A 12511-nucleotide genomic window follows, 5' to 3' on the forward strand; every position below is an offset into this window, starting at 1 on the left:
TATAATTTGGAGGAGGAGGAGGAGGAGAGAAGTTAGAAGAAGAAGAAGGAACTGAGAGAAAGCTTTTGGCCCAAACTATTTGAGATATTGTCCACACTTTGGGTTCATGACCCATGTAACTTTGTTCTTCTCAAGGTCTCTCAAGTATTATTATGTTGGACCATGTTTATAATCTACATTGTTTGGCCTTCATCAAGCAATGTGAGGTTTTTGCACTCCCCTACACTTGTGGGCTTGGTTATGCTATGCCTGACAAGTGAATTAGTTAGGATCATTATGGTACCCTCACTTTGTGGGTGGTTTATTTATAAAAATATCAGAAAGGCCCAACAAATGACCCAAATAGACGAAGATCTTTTTTAGGACGAAGCATATGTTATAATTTGAAAAAGGAGGTGAGATATAAGAGAGAGGTGAAATATATAAGAAATGGGTGAGAGAGAGGTTTTGGCCCAAATCAAGTGGCACAGAGCAAAAGTTTGCAACTTTGCATGTATGTTTTCAATTTTGTTTTTTCTATACCAAAATCATTAGACATCAAAGAACTAGGGCACTTGAGAGAAGTCACAGGGGCAATGGATGGGCCGTAAGTTCGTAACTATGTGGATCACTTGGGCCCCAAAGTTTCTGTTGTTTTGTTCTACTATTCTTTTGATATTTTCTACCAACTTACTAAGATGGGTTATCCATGACCATGTGCACATGAAGGCGTGCCAGCTCTCTCCTCTCTTCTCTTCTATGGATTTCTTGGTGAATGTATGCATGCCTCATCCGTTTTTGCCCTCTATTCATTGCTTCTTTAAAGAGAATTCATGTGACTTCTGTTGATGACGTGAGGTGATGTGGCCCCGGCCGTCATTAGCATAGAGGTTGGACCTCCGCGTCTCGAACCCGTGATCTCGATGATGCTGGGCTAAGACACTACCACTACACCATCTCTATGCTGATGATGACCGGGCCACATCACCTCACGTCATCAACAAAAAGGCGCTGGTGTAGTCGTAGTGTCTCAACCCAGCATCATCGAGATCACAGGTTCGAGACGCGGAGGTCCAACCTCTATGTTGATGATAGCCGGGGCCATATCACCTCACGTCATCAACAACTTCAAAGGAATCTCAAGATCTCTCTTTGGTCTTCTACATACCTAATTTCCTATTATTATACCAAGTAATTAAAAATAGTTAAATTAATTATTGGTTAGTCCAACGATGGCGAGCTGGATTATAAATAAATAAATAAAAAGAAGCTCGATATATATGTCATTATCAAATTAAGTAAATAATTGTGATCAATGGAATATTGATTAAACTAATATTAACAAGTGATTGCTTGAGTTAATTAATCATTGGATTTAATCCCTACGTCAATCAAACCTTTCAAGTGCCAGCCAAAGTGTGATGAAAACCCTTTGAATTAAAATAATCATATGGCAAATGAACTCCTCCCTTATTTAGAACCCACGTTAAAGGTCGTCTTTTGGTTTCTCCACTAAAAGTCTAAAAGTGTAGTGGGTGGGCATGCACTCCGAGTGGAATGTCAATATATATATATATATATATATATTTGTGATAAGTATTGGGATTTTATTAGTCCACCATATAACTGATAGAGTGATATATTGGAAAAAAGTAGTTGGCTTTTGCAATTGCTCCTACCACTTCTGGGTTTGTCATTTTTGTGATTTATTTCTAGTGTTTTTGTTTCTTCTGTTGTTTTTGGTCTTGGGAGAGTCTAAGTGTGTCAATAACAATAATAATAATAATAATGGGCTAACGCTTACTTTTCTCCTAGAATTTGATGTATAAGAAGAGCATGGAGGCTTTGCCTGTGTAAGGGGCCTAATTAAAAATGGGTAAATAAGGCTTTTTAAAGCCCTAAAAAGGAAGGACGAAGCAAGTAGCTTTATCAGCGCCCAAGCACGCTCATATTAAATTTATTGTTAATTACTGGCTTCTTTATTCTTCATTATTAAACATTTGAATCACTTTGTTTTATTCTCAATTCTGAATTCTAATAGACCAAGATTCTGTGCATATATTTTTTCGTTTTGTCTTTGTAGAACCTAATTAACTGGATACGTTGGAATAAATTAAGAAAAAAAATAGTACTTATATATGTTTACAAGATTATGAATCATTTGCTTCATAAAAAATAGCAATTAGTCACAGTTTGATGGGCCCCTTGTTGGGCTTCATAATTTTACAAAAAAGACAAAATATAAATAAAGAAAGATCCAGTAGACTGGCGCGTGTGAAAAACGCGCAACCAAAGTTGGTAAAGATAAAAATATAAATCAACAGTGAAATCTCGAGTGTTGATCAATATCCAGCTTTCACCGTCCATGCAAGGCTAGATTCCACCTTCTCTCTCCTCAGTAAATTGCAAACGAGAGACAGGAAGAGAGAGACAGGGAGTGAATGAAGGAAGGGGTATCTTATAGTAATTCCAAACCTCGCCAATCACATCCTTAATCACAATTTACTCCTCCTTCAATCAAGACTAATCACTCCTTTCGAACAATAATTTCTGTCTGTCTCTGTCTCAGGCGCTTGGGTTTTCATTTTCCAGTCTCTCTTTGGTTTTTCAGAAGCCAGAACAGTCTACAGGGGCTACAATCCGCGCAAGGGAGGGACTTGTTAGTGATTTGCTTTGCATTTCTGTGTCAAAGATGACTGTAGAGCAAGTAGTTGGTGAAGGCAGAGACCAATTTCCGATTGGCATGAGAGTTTTGGCCGTTGATGATGACCCAACTTGTCTATTGGTGCTGGAAACTCTGCTTCATCGCTGCCAGTACCACGGTTTGCTCCTATTGTGCTTCGTACCCACTTGTGTTGAGCTTTTTCTGAGTTATTTAAGATTTTTTTGGATTTTGTTCTATGTTGTTTGGATTTCGGTTTTGATTTGGTGTTGATAAACATTTTGTTCCTCTTTCATTTATGTTGCGTTGATGTTTTCGTTTGATATTTTAAATCTATTTGCTCTGTTGCATTAGGATCTCTTGCAAATGTTACGAATTTATGTCTCCTGCTTTAGATACCCTTTCACTGTACCATCATCTCTTGTGTTGTTCATCCTATTTGTTCACTCTCTGAGTGTGAGATGGGTCCCTAGATATGTATAGTTCGTATAAGATTTTACTGTTCTAATTCACACATTATCTCTCTGCCTAGATTTCCATGTTTGTGGTTAAAGCTATCTAATACAATAAGTAACTGTATCTATTTAGTTTAGTGAAATGATTGAGTAGAACTCGTTGATTTCTTAGCTTTATAGGGTTAAGATCTTTTTCATGAAGTAAAATCTCTATAGACTCTGTGTGTCTTGCTCCCAGATTGAATGAGTTATTGGGCATTGACTTGATTTTGGATCTTTTCAATGTAATACTATAATTGTTTTGGATTTCCCATATGATTTGGTTCATCCGCCTTGGTTGTATTTGTTGACTCTGAGTCTCTCTGCAAATTGGTTTTCTCAATGTGTTGTTGGTTATGCAGTTACCACAACAAGCCAAGCAATCACTGCTCTGAAGCTACTGAGAGAAAACAAGAATAGGTTTGACCTGGTTATCAGTGATGTCCATATGCCAGACATGGATGGTTTTAAGCTGCTTGAGCTTGTTGGGCTTGAGATGGACCTTCCTGTTATAAGTAAGCCACAAACTCTATCCATGTTTTTTCACTTTTTTTGTCTTCGTGTGATCTTCTTTCTATTGGTAGTTAGGTAGTAAAAAGATATGTTGCATATTCTCTTCAGAGTCTGCTACTTTCTAACAATTTCTTGAAAATCTTTTTTCTTGTGTCTTCTCCTACCCAGTTTTATAAATATGGAATGTGCTGGACCTTGACACCCTCCATTCTAACGGATTTTTTAAAAATGCTGCATTGCCAACATGAAAACTGTATGATTATGATGAATTATATCTGATTTCGTAGTTTTGGATTCAATAAGCCAATTTCGTGACAACACATGGAATACCTGGAGGGAAGAACCCTCCAGACCAGACCATGTGTTTCTCAAGGGCTTAAGTAAGAGAATGTCAAACAAGCAATGCCAGTTGGATGAGATTCTAGGATCAGGAGTGCACTATAGTTTCTTCATTGTCGAATGACTTTGTTGAGTCCTATGTCCTATAGGAATCTAGCCTCTTTGTTTATCCTTAAAGAATCATCATCAAAACCTGTGGGACTACAAAGCTACACCTCTCAATGACACCTATATTGAAGTTGGCCGGACACTCTTGAACTTTCTTAGAGGTCCGTGAAGTGTACTCGTGGGAGTTTTAATTTCCTTGGAGCTCAGCAGCCATATCCTCATTGTAACTTCTCTGAAGAAGTATATATCCTTGATAGTTATTTCAACAAGCTTGGGTTGGGTAGCATGGCTTGTGTTATGGACGGGTTGAATAAACCACAGAAATGGCATGTCTACTCTGCATCTGCAGAGTTAATGCACTATAGTGATGCTGTTTACACTCTGGAGATGTGCATGACTGGCTTGGATAGGGAAAAATCTCACGTCTTTTACAAATCCGAGTCAGGCTCAGCTGCCAAAATGACTGTTGAATCTGATATTAGAAAGATTAATCCAGGCTTGAAGATTGTGATTTTAAGTTTGACCCTTGTGGCTATTCCATGAATTCTGTGGAAGGAGCTGCAATTTCTACAAATCATGTGACCCCAGAAGATGTTTTCAGCTACGCAAGCTTTGAAACTGTGGGACTACGATCCAAAAACTATGAATCTGAACCATTTGGTTGATAGGGTATTGACTTGCTTCAGTCCAAGCAAGTTCTCCATTGCTGTGCATACAGACTTGCAGGTCAGCAACTCGTGAGGAACTGCTGTTTAAAGTGAAGGGAGATTGTTGTGTAGAGAGGAGCCATGAAGAACTTGGAGTGGGTGAAACTCTACCAAAAGTTTGCTAGGATTGGGGAATGTGGGTCGCCTAGATCAACTCTGAAATGCTGCTGGAAGGAGGAAGAATAGGAGGAAGAGTATTCGTTTATTTCCTTTGCCATTTAATCCAATGAAGTAATCACTACTGTTTTTGTGCATGATCATCTGTGTTCTTGATTGTCATCTACATTATTCACCAGAGGCAGTATTTGTCTTTGGCTGTCGTGTTGCCTCGTTTCTTTTAAGAGCTTGGCCTTGTATGCTACTCAATTCCTATAATATGTTTGGCATCTTAAAAAAAAATAAAAATCCAAAGCTATTCGTACCAGAAACTATGTGCACTCTTGGAAAACTAATATTATTTCTGGAATGGAAATCAAAACACCGGGACATCCTGCATTTTTGTGAATTTGATATGCACTTATTGTCCACTTGTGAATATAATTTCATGAACATCTTCTTAGCTTGTCATTGTCAAACAGTGTAATAGCTTTATTTACAGAATGTTTTAAATGTCTACAGTGTTGTCAGCAAATGGGGATACGAAGCTTGTAATGAAAGGGATCACTCATGGAGCTTGTGATTATTTACTCAAACCTATACGGATTGAGGAGCTGAAGAACATTTGGCAGCATGTGATAAGGAGAAAGAAAGTTGATAACAAGGACAGGAATAATACTGACAATCAAGAGAAGCATCATCAAGGAAGCAATGAAACCACAGGATTTGGAAATTCGGAGCAGAAGCTTAATAAAAAGCGAAAGGACCAAAACGAGGATGATTATGAAGACCATGATGAGAATGATAATGATATGGATGATTCTTCGGCTCAGAAGAAGCCTCGCGTTGTCTGGTCGGTGGAGCTACATCGCAAGTTTGTTGCAGCTGTTAATCAGCTTGGAATTGACAGTAAGCTTTTAGTAAATCATCTTAGTGATCAATGCTTTCGTTTACGTTGATAGCTTTAATCGAATCAGGGACATTTTCACAAGATGGTTCAATCTTTATTTTGGTATGATTGATTCCTTTGGATCTTTAATTCTTCATTATGGTTATCTTACTTTCCTACTTGATGCAGAGGCTGTGCCTAAAAGGATTCTGGAGTTAATGAATGTAGAAAAGCTTACAAGAGAAAATGTGGCAAGCCATCTCCAGGCACGCATTCTTACCTGTGCTGTATCACTTTGAATCAAAGTGAACATATCCTCCTTGAAGCTAATTTTGTTTCTCTATGCTTGCAGAAATATAGGCTCTACCTTAAGAGGATCAGCTGCGTGGCAAACCAGCAAGCCAATATGGTGACAGCCTTGGGTAGTCCTGATTCTTCATGTGTAAGAATGGGTTCTGTGAATGGATATGGATTCCATGCTTTGTCTGGAGCAGGGCAGTTTCATAATCCAGCTCTCAGAACTCTCCAACCTAGTGGGATGCTTGGTAGATTGAACACTCCTGCTGGTCTGGGTCTGCATGGTCTTCACTCTCCTGGAATGATTCAATTGAATCAAGTACAAAACTCAGGCAACTTGGTGAATGATCAAGGTCAGTTCCAGCCACTCATGCTTCCTGGAAACCATAATGGGAACATACTTCAAGGGATGCCCATGTCATTGGATTTTGATCAGCTACAGTCAAACAAGAGTATTACGTGCATTGGAGAAATTCCCAATGTCATTGATGATACAACTGCTTTCCCTGTTTCTAGTGGCTTCCCTGATGTGAAAATAGGGAGTTCAAACCCTCTCCTTGGTTTCACAAACAAACCGTTGATGTTAGAAGGACTTCCTCAAGAAAGCCAAGGTGGCCAAAAATTCGGAAAACAATCTCTTATCTCAGTTGCCTCCTTAGATTCTGGATTTCCGTCCAATGTCCTGGACCAATCTAGATGCAGTGACAACTGGTCAAGTGCTGATCAGTCAACCAGTTGCCAATCCAATTCTTTTCAATTAAGTGAGCGTTTTAAACCTGCTAGTCAACGTCCTAGTAATGTGAGAGAAAGCATGTCTATGTTGGCTTTCCAAATGGGAAATAATTCTTGTGATGTTTCTTCTATATCTTCACTATCCCCTCAGTTTCAGGAGGCAAGCCAACCAGATTCAAATAACATTTGTGCGGGCCAAATAATTAACAATGCCCCGCAAGTATGTGGTGATCATAGACATGACACATCCTACGTTTCAAGCACTGTGCGTAGCTCGGTGAACCCAGCTATCCCTACAAATGTTGCAGGGCGTCCACTGAGCCAGAACATGGACCCTAATAACCCAGTTCTCCAGAGAACCACAGACTTCAGTTCGACAAGACAATCAAGTTTTGTTGATTCATTACCCTTGCACATGAAGAATAATGAGACAGAAAATTCAGCTTTAGAGACACTAATGAAGTCAAAGGAAGGCTATATCATGGGCCAACACAAGATGCAGCGCAGTTACATTGCCAACAATTATGGCTACTTAGAAGATATAGCAATTGCAATGGCGAAACAGGTAAACTAATTTTGCTTTTTTGTTAGTGCATTCTATTGAGATGTCTTCAGTTGCCTTTTCTCTTTGGTGCCTTTCCATAACCGAGCGTTTAATAATTGCTATAATTTTTCTGAGGTGTAAACACCAGCTGAAACGATTTTTTTTCTCTAATATCATTTTATAACCACTGGAAGGGGGAAATGTATAGGTGAGTTTATTAGCAATCACCTTTTATTTACCTCTACTACTATACTGTTTTCATCTATGCTTATTTATATAGTTCTAGAACATTGAATCACGCAAAAGAGATGATAACAATGCATTCATGCATGCTTGGCATATGAAACTAATGATGTTAAAAGTTTATCTACTTGCTTTTCTAATTTATTAGCTCAAGGTCACACACCCTTTAGGCATAGATTCTTGTTTTCATCATCCGACTGGCATGAACATCCATCATGTGTCAAGAATATTTTATGGAGGCCGTCTTACAAATGCTTATACATAAATTTTTCTCTGTTTTGTTGTCTACTTAACAGTATTAAGACTAAAGAATGATGATAGGCTACATGATGGAGAGAGTGCAATCTTTCATTTCTCCTGTTGAGAGTGATTGTGCACATCATATTCATCTAGTGCAGGTTTGTGCTAATATCTGTGAATTTTGACATTCCATGTTACCCAGTTCTCATATCCACCTTGGACATCGGCTGAAAAAAAAGCCTTAAACTAGTGGCCTGACAGCTTTGCAAGAGCAGCCCATTCACGTGCACTTGTTTAAGTGACTAAGCAATGGTTTCTTTGTGATTGAATATCATCTTCTAATCAGTTAGTACTCATAACCATGCACGTGCACATCCACCTGGTACACAATCAAATACTTCTTGGGTAGTTAGAGGTCCCATCTCAGAGGTGGTTTGACCTGTTAGAATGATGAGGCACTTTACTGAAAATGGTTTGCTGATAGTAGGCAATCTGTGTTGCTTTCTTGATTTTTTCTATTTTCCCTACCATTTGTGACCAGCTATTAAAACATAAATACACTTCCATATTTTTGTGTACAATAAGAAACATTCATTTGTTTTGCCATAATACTAGGTATTTATAATGCTTAGCGCGGAGTCATTTTTTTGGTGTGAGGACTGAGGATCACTTCACCCTTCTAATCCATGCAGCTTCTTTTTGTGCTATGATGGGAGTGAATTGGATATGGTTATCCACTTGTTAGAGATATGTTACAATGGAAGAGGTTTGTAGAATCTAGGATTGTAGCTGTAGGTAACCAGCCGTTTCAAGTACAGTCTGATTGGCTTATCTGGATGATAAGATGAATGTGACAAATTATTCTCTAGTGGATCAGAATGTTTTTTTTTTTCTAGTACTTCTCTTCTATGCTTGATTATAAACATACCTTATGTCATATTATTAATTTGGTGATGCAGGAACCTGACAAGGTGAATTCGATTCAAGGAGACTTTGGATCTGATGCTTATTCTTTCAGGAGATGCATGTAAAAGTAGTACATGCGCACCGAGTCATGTAGAAAGAAGGGGGTATGCTATAAAAGTCTAGGCCTTCTCGATGAGTTTTGCCTCGTGATGTTGTTATTGTTCTTGTTTCTGCGTTTCCTCTGCAACATTTTCCTACCCTGGTGAACTTACGTTGCAATTTATTTTCTCCGTCATAGTCATAATCGTCCGACGTTGTTTCAACCACCGTAATGCCGTTGCATGCTGTTATAACTTTCAAGACCTTGTTGCTTCTGCATGCAGAAAATAATTACTTGGGTCTTATAGTTTTCTTTTGGCCTTGGATGTTTGTTTACTTACAGTGAAGGAAATATTATGGAATGGTCGTCACAAGACCCACATAATCCGGATCCAATGTTTCTTTGAACTGGAAGAGTATGGACTGTCTGTCTCTTAACAGAAGTAGAGATAGATACACTTCTTTTTTTGAAAACTTTTTTATGAAATCTGATTTCGAGCATGCTGTATTACGAAAGGTTATTTTTTCCAAAGCAGGGAAAACACTGTAAACTTTTATTCAACACACTTTCAGATGAACTAGCCACAGCCCATGTGATCTTCAGGCCTTATTTTGGGTCTGACTGGCCCACCCATAAAGGCCCATTGAAGTAGGACATAAATCCATCTACATTGGGCCCAGAAGCACCTATGGTCAGGGCACAGTGTCTCTACCAGACCTCATTAGGTCTATTAACAGTGGAATCGACCACTAATTATTAGATGAATCCCATCCCAACAGACTAGCTCTTAACGTACATATGAAGAAGCATAATCTACCCATAATCAGTCATTAATCATTCTTCAATGATCATTTTCAAACAAAAAGAGAGTTTTAGAAAAACGCTTAAGCTTATTGCAGATTAGTGAGGAAGTAGTGAGAGAAAGCATTTAGGCTTTGTGGGTGTAGACCAATCCTCAGATGAATGCCTCTCAAGTCATCAACACTCTGCATCAAGTAAGCAACTTGAGGGATTGGAGAAACCAATGGAGATGCATAGGCTGCTGCAGCTTCTTCTCCACTTAGGAAATCAATTTTGTGAAATGGCATTCTTGTCCAGTCTGAAACTATGGTAAGCTCCTTCATTGGAGGGAGACTATCCTGCTGCTGCTGAGGCCCATCAAGTGCTTTAATATATGCTTTCACATACTCATTGCTTACTCTGTTCTTGGCTTCCTTTATTTTCTCTATTATTGCTTCATGCCTCTGTTGCTCTAATTCTCCGGCACTCTGCACAATCGAAGCCAGTACATAAGCGTTGCCGGAGAAGCCTTTGGGCAGTGGCGGCACCATCTTGCTCCTTATATCAACCGCGAATTGCAGGCACACCATCTTTTCTTTCTTCACTCCCAAAGCTTTGGTCCTTGCCTGCAGTTTTCAATCAAACAAATGTGGTAAGGTTAGTAGTATAAATGATATGGTCATAGAAACCAAAACACTTAGGTATTGTATGGGCACAACAGGTATGTGTCCAATCCAATAATGACAGCGGGGTCATATGCATCTGAGAGTGCGTGCATATGAACTAAATAATGTCAATTTTGGGTTTGTCGGTTCACTGGATATATCAGACAACTGCACGATTTTGTTTCTCTGGGTTATCTCACTTAACGGTACTTGAAACTAGCCTAGAAATGACCTTGTTAAGAGATGTTTGGACTTTTCTTATAAACCATATCGTGAACACCATGCTATGTGAGATTATAAGTCTAACATTTCTCCGCACTTATGGACTGAGTTATGTCTGACCCAACAAATGAATAGGTAGAGGCTTGTGTAACAGGAGCGAGACTTAATTAGCTCCGATACAATGTTAGAAATCCCAGAAAATAGTTTAAATATTGAGTAAGTTAATTACCTTCCACAGATGAGCAGCGACTATCTCAAAGGATGAACTGATTCCTCTCCAATGATCACCCAAAGTTTCTAACTTCAGCTTGTCTATCATTGCACCACTTAGATGATAAGTCTTAAGTACATAATCATTTGAACTCCCTCCGAGCTTCATCATATGATCATGAGTACCAGCTGGACGACTCTGATGATCAGTAAGTGCTTGTTTTATCAACTCATATAGATGATCTATGGCTGCCGCTCTCTTCACACCCACAACTCCCTTTTGTGCTCCACAGTCATTACCCACCAACAATAATGTCCCTCTCTCATGCACTGGCGGCTTCTGCAATATTACTTCATGGCTTCCTCCTACCTGGACCTGCTGCTTCTGCTTCAATATAGCAGAATTACAAGCCCATGCACTTAGAAAATCATAAGTGGATGGTCCATCAAATAAAGAGTGACTTGTGCCGATTCCGATTGAATACCCTCCACATCCAAACTTTGTCACCTACGCATATAGAATATAATTATAGATACACAAATGAAAATGATAATCCATGCATATCATAGGTAAGTTATCCTATTGGGAACAATAATCCAGTAATATTTTTTATAGCAATATAAGAAATCATGAGTGTTAACAAATGACGAATTTGATGTTATTGTCCATGGATGGAAGTTGATGATTTAGATATATGATAAATACAAACCTGATTAATAAAAGCAAAATTATGTATGGAGAAATTGACATATTTAAACAAAACCCTAATGAAGAACATCTCCCTTCAAATTGAAAAAAACTCATTAATTTCTTAGACATGAGGTAACCTTTAAGACTTTGATCATCAATACAATACTCTCACCTGAGCAACAACCAAAGGCATGTCAGAGAAACTCCGATTAAACACAGGCTTGTAAACAAGATCTTCAAAGAAGTCATTATAGTTAGATAGGTCTCCGAGCTCCGATATCTTCACACGAGTAATCGCTTCCACCATAATTGCACCCTCATTGTTGCACCATAGATTGAGCTTTCCATCACTAGGGTTCAAGCTCAGCCTCCCCGCGGCCGGGTACCACACGGACAAGGTCTGCTCCAAGCCAGACTTCAAGCTGTTAAAGACATAATCAAGTGACAAACTATGGTTTTTGTAAAAGAAAACCAAGTACATAAGCATTGGACACTGTCTGTCCAAGTTTGAGAGGCTAATAACTTTTGGGGGGTTTATGGAGGATTTGGGATACACAGACACTCTCTTTGTTACACACACTGTGTTGTTAGAATTTTGATGATTAGCTGCCATGAACACAATTAATGTTGTAATGATCTTGAACTTCTTTGTTGTTCTATGATAATTGTTATGGAAAGAGAAGTGATTTTAAAGACAATTAAGAGCTTAGATTCGTGGGAGCCAAACCTATATGTGTCTCTTTGTGGACTTTTACTATTATTTTATGACTTTGCATGGTACTGTTGGTGTATGATAAGCCTAATACATACATACATACATTATAATTAACTGGCTCGGACTCCCAGCTATATAGCTAGTGACAATGAACCCACTACCTGTCTTAACTCTAATTAATATGTGCTTGACCTAATTATATTCCAAGGTCAAAATTAAGATCGATCGTTAACGGGCCCATGTGGCCTTCCTTACTGTGGACACGCATATCAGCAAATCCCAGTATTCCTCCAGCATTTTAAGTTCTTTGTTCATTGTTGGTTATATATATATATATATATATTATTTTATTTTTCAGAAAAGAGGGACTTGGCCTTGA

At 38.6% G+C, this 12511-nt stretch overlaps 2 protein-coding genes and 1 pseudogene across 4 annotated transcripts; 2 read left to right on the forward strand and 1 right to left on the reverse strand.

Moving 5' to 3' along the window:
• The first annotated feature begins 2323 nt into the window (after positions 1-2323).
• Positions 2324-9239, forward strand: LOC120005754 (two-component response regulator ARR12-like). Of its 3 annotated transcripts, XR_005469881.1 has the most exons (9): positions 2324-2432; positions 2549-2801; positions 3498-3650; positions 5421-5807; positions 5977-6053; positions 6140-7381; positions 7509-7568; positions 7900-8001; positions 8803-9239. XR_005469881.1 is itself a non-coding variant. In XM_038855568.1 (7 exons), the coding sequence occupies exons 1-7, from the start codon at positions 2421-2423 to the stop codon at positions 8872-8874; spliced, it is 2196 nt and encodes a 731-aa protein (XP_038711496.1). In that variant the 5' UTR covers positions 2324-2420; the 3' UTR covers positions 8875-9233. The 3 variants fall into 3 exon arrangements, 1 of the variants encoding a protein (XP_038711496.1); XR_005469882.1 differs by lacking the exon at positions 7509-7568; XM_038855568.1 differs by lacking the exons at positions 7509-7568; positions 7900-8001 and having other exon boundaries at positions 8803-9233.
• Positions 3805-5403, forward strand: LOC120005756 (annotated as a pseudogene).
• A 409-nt stretch (positions 9240-9648) lies between the features above and the next one.
• Positions 9649-12160, reverse strand: LOC120005755 (brassinosteroid-related acyltransferase 1). Its single transcript, XM_038855570.1, has 3 exons — positions 11590-12160; positions 10746-11234; positions 9649-10255 (listed from the first exon to the last, which is right to left on the reverse strand). Exons 1-3 carry the CDS (start codon positions 12028-12030, stop codon positions 9740-9742), a joined length of 1446 nt encoding a protein of 481 aa, XP_038711498.1. The 5' UTR covers positions 12031-12160; the 3' UTR covers positions 9649-9739.
• Between the last annotated feature and the right edge of the window lie 351 nt (positions 12161-12511).

The sequence above is a fragment of the Tripterygium wilfordii genome, chromosome 9, assembly GCF_013401445.1.
Source record: "Tripterygium wilfordii isolate XIE 37 chromosome 9, ASM1340144v1, whole genome shotgun sequence".
In the NCBI taxonomy this organism is placed as follows: domain Eukaryota; kingdom Viridiplantae; phylum Streptophyta; class Magnoliopsida; order Celastrales; family Celastraceae; genus Tripterygium; species Tripterygium wilfordii.

What these genes read in the sequence shown, in the direction of transcription:
- LOC120005754 (XM_038855568.1), top strand. An exon ending in GATGGACCTTCCTGTTATAA is followed by an intron (nt 3,651 to 5,420) that starts GTAAGCCACAAA and finishes AAATGTCTACAG; the next exon opens with TGTTGTCAGCAAATGGGGAT. An exon ending in CAATTGCAATGGCGAAACAG is followed by an intron (nt 7,382 to 8,802) that starts GTAAACTAATTT and finishes TTGGTGATGCAG; the next exon opens with GAACCTGACAAGGTGAATTC.
- LOC120005755 (XM_038855570.1), bottom strand. Translation starts at nt 12,030, where the DNA reads ATGGCAGCTAATCATCAAAATTCTAACAACACAGTGTGTGTAACAAAG. An exon ending in TGCCTTTGGTTGTTGCTCAG is followed by an intron (nt 11,235 to 11,589) that starts GTGAGAGTATTG and finishes CTATATGCGTAG; the next exon opens with GTGACAAAGTTTGGATGTGG. An exon ending in TCGCTGCTCATCTGTGGAAG is followed by an intron (nt 10,256 to 10,745) that starts GTAATTAACTTA and finishes TGAAAACTGCAG; the next exon opens with GCAAGGACCAAAGCTTTGGG.